Below are 5,676 nucleotides of genomic sequence, written 5' to 3' on the forward strand. Positions count from 1 at the left end.
CCGGATTTGTATTCAGCGACCTCCATAACCCCCGAGTAATGAGACTCGTCAAGTAAATTTGAATTTTACGTTTTCCATCCGCCATCTTGAATCCGCCATTTTGAATTTTGAAAATCTGGTACCGGATTCGTATTCAGCGACCTCCATAACCCCCTGAGTAATGAGATTGTTCAAGTAAATTTGAATTTTACGTTTTCCATCCGCCATTTTGAATCCGCCATTTTGAATTTTGAAAATCTGGTGACGGATTCGTCATCAGCGAACCCAAATACCCCCTCAACAGGTATTGTTTTTGTAATGAAAAAATTTTACATTTTTTATCCTACGTTTTAGCCGCCATATTGGATCAGCCATTTTGGATAGTAAAAATCAGCACACGGCATTCGATAGCACTTATTTTTTTATGAATTTTAAGCCCATACTCGTTTACTTTCGTTGAAACCAATTTTGGGTAGGCGGCCTCACCGGTTGACGGAGAATGACCCATATACATATATATCTCTTGTTATTTATTTCAACAATACGTCATAATACAACATAATAAATCAACTTTATATATCATCGTATGTAATATAATTAAAATATAATAAAACTAAAATATAAAAATTATAGAATATAAAAATAGAATGAAATATAGGATTTGAACTTCCTATAACGAATTATAACTCTTAAACGCTTTAGTTTCTAACGAGTGGAGTAAACTTTTTCATTTTTCTATTTATTTGCTTTAGTTTAGATTCTTGTTGATATTTGGTTTTTTTCTTTGGTTCTCTCTCTTTAGTCTTTTTTACTACTAAAGTGCCACCCTTTTGCAAAATTCGCCTAATAAATCGTGCTTCCCAATGGCAACGAATCCTTATAAACAAACTGATAAAGCTTTTTGTTGCCTCTGGAGAACATAATTGCAATGGACTGACGCTTTTTTTCGATAACAAAATGATCAAAGCTTTGGAAATATTTTTCACGTGCAGCTTACTTTTAATAACCGATTGAAATTCTTTCTCCCATGCCTGGATATTTTTGAAAATGTCATCATTTACGTGTTTGAGGTTCTTCGTATTTTCATATTGTTTCGCCATAGTGAATAATTTGTGGTGTTCATAATTATTTATAGTCTCTTGCACAAGAATACTTTTACAAGTTTTACAATTGTGAAATTTCAAGAATTTGTTCGCCAAAAAACCGTTTATGTAATATATTGCTGATTTTTCAGTAAAAATTTTACTGTCTACTTCTTCATCGACTTTATTTGATTCGGCAAACTTTACTCCAAAATCAAATTTTTTATTTTCATTTCCCTTTTCTGATTTTTCAGTATTTGACTCCTTTATATTATTTACAATATCTGATTCTTTTATTTCTAACTCTGCCTCATCATTATCAATTCCAATAAGAATTGATGATTCTGTTTCTGCATCTGGCAATACCGTTTCTGACTGAATTAAAAAATTACTTAATTTAGCAAACTGATAGTCATCAGCCTCTCAATTAGTAATATTAGAGATTTTCGTTAACTGAGTAATATAAACTTGCTGAATTCCATTTTCAAATTGTGTTGGTGAAGGATATACGTTACAACCATCTTGCTGTCTGATAACAGCAAATAAGTTTTCTAACGGGTCCTGACACAATCGACGAGTTTTGAGATTTTCAATACCATAATTGAGCTGAAGATCATCGGCCAGTTGAAGGACACAGTTAATTGTTATGAGAAAACCTTTAATACAGTCTGGCTTCTGGCCCTCAAACTTTATCATTTTTAAATTGTTTAACATTTCATTAAGAAATTTTTTATGCTCCGAAGTACTGCTGATAGCATAATTTAATTTATTAGGTAGAGTTTTCTTTAGTAATACTGAATTCAATGAGTCGAATAATTTATCTACATCGCGAACGAATTCAAAAGTCATGTCATTTTTGTTTTCAAATTTCTCAGGAAAAATAAGTTTGTAAACTAGGTGAGCTGTATACATGGATTCCGAAAAGACTTGCGCAGCCAGAGAAACGCTCATTTTTGAAAAGTTGCCCAGTTCAAAATGCCTGTTTGAAATTTTCGGTATTAAATTTAAAGGACTTTCCTGACTCAATTCATATACCTTCTTAATTTCATTCCAATCAACAGTTCCGTCTCGGTAACTCAATTTTTTCTGTTCTACATTATTTCTGAGAGATTTTACTAAATGAGGAGGATCAAATAAAAAAAAAAAAGTCTTGTCCGGTATTCCTTTTATGAAAAAGAATGGCTTTTCTATAGTAACCCCCAATGCTTTTGGTAAACTTTTATTTCTAGGACCTTGATCGCAAACAACTGACTTAACTGTTAGACCAGTACTACCGACTTTCTCTATTGCGTATTTAACGATGTTATGTGTCTTTATTGTGTTGCCCGTTTTTCCTAAGAACCAATATCCTATTGTTTGCTTCATTTTTTTATTAATCCATGTTATCATCACTACCAAAGCCGATACTGCTTCTACAGGATCACGTGTTACACCATCATCTACTAATCCTTTGAAATAATCAGAATGTGGATCATAATGAACTTCGGGAGTTAGATTAATTTCATCAAACAAAAGTGATACTAATTTATCTTTTTTCGGTGCGTTAGCGAAGGTATTTTTTAATGGTAAAAGCACCGCGCAGGTCACCGTGTGGTTTTAGTGCGGTAAGCCAAGCCGCCGCAACACTAGCGGCGGCACCCCGATCGTCATTAGGGGGGCAGTCCCACATAACCCGGGCCATTTGTAAACTCCCTTCCCAGAGGGGGGCCCGGGTATCCATAAAGGATTTCCACACGTAAAAAAAAAAAAAAAAAAAGGTATTTTTTAATTGCAACAAAACTGTTTCATTAATTCCTACGTAAATTGGACATTTTTGTGATATTCTCTGAGAGTTCTCTCTGATGGCAGATTAATAATTTTTTTTAGAAATCTATAAGCTTTTGGCGAATGGTACAGAATAGACAATGCGAGATCTTTAAACTCGTCGCTATATCTTTTTCGTGATTTTTAACACATGATAAACGTAAATGAGTTGCGAATAATGTTTGCGCTGTTTTTGATAAATATCTGGCGGATTGCGTAATTATTTTTTCAATTTCTACTGACTTTTGTGGAATTGTCTTTCTTTTATCACGCTGTAATCGATAAATTTTAGAACGTAAAGCTTTTATTGTTCGTTTTTGAGCATTAAGTCGTAAAGACTTAGGGGTCAAATCTAAGGAAGCTTTTGGCGTAAATAATTTGGAGGGCTTAGGTGTTAGACTCGAAGACGTTTTAGTCGGTGTGAAAGTAATTCTTACTGACGGTGAGTGTGAGTTTGAATGTATATGGTTGGTTGAAATTTTTCTTGGTGTGAGAGTTATACTTGCTGAGGGTGATGCTGATTCTAAATGTATTGCTGGCGTTCGTAAATCTGAATCCTGTTCTGGCAACTGTATTAACGTGTCATTGAAAATCTGTGTTGGAGTAAAGACTTCAGAGACTTCAAAACTTTCAGTGGAAAATGTCGATGTGTTTTTCTCTATTAACGTCGATGAAGCAATTGGCACTAGTTCAATGGACATGGGAATGGTGCTGGGCGAAAAGGATGGATTTATTTCAGCCACGTGTCTTTCATCTTCTTCCTCATCTAAATCGCGAAAAAATAATCAATTTATAACGATGGATAATAGAAATAAGATATTAAAAAAATAATCTTATTGCATCACAAGCACTTTTCTTTACAATATATAAAAATAACACGTTATTTGTGATTGTGCTCTAAAATTGAACATGTTTGTAAAATATTAACAAAATTCATTAATGTGGAAATCAATAGACGAAATTCTATGTACAATTATTGGAATTAAGACAGCTGAGAATTCAACGTTCTTTTCACTTTTGATCATTACATTTCTTTTTACCTGATAGCACAATCTTAATGTTATCGTTAGTTTCAATGGTAATTATTGCTGGTTGTTCTGCAGTTGATTTTTGTATATCCACAACTATGCCTCTCTTCGATGGATGAAAACAATTTCCTATAAAATATCAGTTTTATTGTGGAGAAAAATAAGTAGGAGCTTTCTAGAAAATGAATATTTTCTACTTAAATTACCTTCGAGGGCCGGTCTATAAATCTCCACTTTGTCCTCGGGACATTTGATGACTGTTGCGAATGAAGACTTGTGATGAGTCTTAATGGTAGGTATCGCTCCATGAACAAGCAGTGGCCTTGGGTACTTTTTTCTGATGCAGTTTGACTCAAAATGATCCGAACAAATACGGAGATGATTTGGAGGATCTCCCTGCACATTAGCAAATTCCTGCCATTTCTTTCGCCTGCAAATCAGTTTTTCATTAAAATTCCAGTATATGTCATATATCCTAGCAAACACAGAACATTGCAGCAACATCACGGCAATGTTGTAATATTGTAGCAACATTACAGCAATGTTACAACATTGCCGCAACGTTGTTGCAATGTTCTGTGTTTGCTGGGATATCATAATTTATTGGTTCAAAATCGATAACAATCCTAATAATTGATTTCCAAAAACATATGTTAAAACTTAAAACAGAAATATCTATTTTCATTTATAACCTAAAATCAAAAGTGGTGTCGATGTTTAATCACAACTTATTCAAGTATATATTTCATACTTACAGTTCAGGATTTTTCGGCTGTTGGAAAAAGGATACATCTTTGTTATCCTTATTGTTTTTTTTACAATGTTTCACGTAGCACCGCAGGGTCATTATTTTTTTATTTATTAAAATATAATTTTGTGCCAACTTGCTGCCAACGACAAAACGCAACGGAGGTTAGGTTGTCTTGCAGAGTGAGAGAGAGAGTGAGAGAGAGAGTGAGAGAGAGAATGTAAGTAGTGTGTCTCCGAACTGCTAGATGGCGCAAAACGCAGTACTCGGCCAGCTTCCACTCTATATGATCCTCTTTGGTCGACGGCTCACTCGGGCTCAGACAGGGAGGCAGAGTGGGGGAAGCCGCTCAACTGTGGGTGCTTTCCAATTATTTTACACTTTTTAACACAAACGTACACAAGAAGACACAAATGGCTCCTGCCCACTGGATGCGGTAACGTTGCCGCGCGGCGGAACTTGGCTAGGGAAACCAGCACTAGCCAATCCACATCCGAGCATAGACTTCTATAGACGGACCCTTTGTACGAGGGGTAACTGATAATCGCGGTAAGGGGATCACTCGTCTGACTTTGACTCTTTCCGGTGAGATTCGGTAATATTCGGTTCACATTTCCAATACGTGTGCACACGTCCCCTCCAACTTGGAGTGGGGATGATCCGTTCGGCCACGCGCGCGCGCACGCTCGCACACAAGCAACGCGCCGTATATACGTGTGCACACGTATTGAAAATGTGAACCGAATATTACCGAATCTCACCGGAAAGAGTCGATGTCAGATGAGTGCCTCCCGCGCCCCGAATATCAGAACCCCTCTTGTCCAGAGTTGTAGCTAATGCTCCGTCTATAGATGTCTATGCATCCGAGCGCACGAGACGTTGATTGGCCAGCGCTGGTTTCCCTAGCCAAGTTCCGCTGCGCGGCAACGTTACCGCGTCCAGTGGGCAGGAGCCAAAAGTGTCGCGATGTGCACGACTCAATTGGAACAAAATATACCACAAAGAGTATACTAGGGCTGCGTTCGGGGAGACGCTG

At 36.5% G+C, this 5,676-nt stretch overlaps 1 protein-coding gene across 1 annotated transcript; it reads right to left on the reverse strand.

The window, feature by feature from the left end:
- Positions 1–2,831: 2,831 nt before the first annotated feature.
- LOC105557394 lies at positions 2,832–4,825 on the reverse strand. Its single transcript, XM_012004636.1, has 4 exons — positions 4,648–4,825; positions 4,099–4,322; positions 3,905–4,021; positions 2,832–3,630 (listed from the first exon to the last, which is right to left on the reverse strand). The coding sequence occupies exons 1-4, from the start codon at positions 4,737–4,739 to the stop codon at positions 2,924–2,926; spliced, it is 1,140 nt and encodes a 379-aa protein (XP_011860026.1). The 5' UTR covers positions 4,740–4,825; the 3' UTR covers positions 2,832–2,923.
- Positions 4,826–5,676: the final 851 nt, after the last annotated feature.

This window comes from Vollenhovia emeryi, unplaced genomic scaffold, assembly GCF_000949405.1.
Source record: "Vollenhovia emeryi isolate VEMERY1.0 unplaced genomic scaffold, V.emery_V1.0 DF939499.1, whole genome shotgun sequence".
Classification (NCBI taxonomy): Eukaryota; Metazoa; Arthropoda; class Insecta; order Hymenoptera; family Formicidae; genus Vollenhovia; species Vollenhovia emeryi.

Coding starts and splice junctions, on each gene's coding strand:
- LOC105557394 (XM_012004636.1), bottom strand. CDS start 4,739: ATGACCCTGCGGTGCTACGTGAAACATTGTAAAAAAAACAATAAGGAT. Junction 4,022..4,098: donor TTATAGACCGGCCCTCGAAG/GTAATTTAAGTA, acceptor GATATTTTATAG/GAAATTGTTTTCATCCATCG. Junction 3,631..3,904: donor CATTAAGATTGTGCTATCAG/GTAAAAAGAAAT, acceptor TTCGCGATTTAG/ATGAGGAAGAAGATGAAAGA.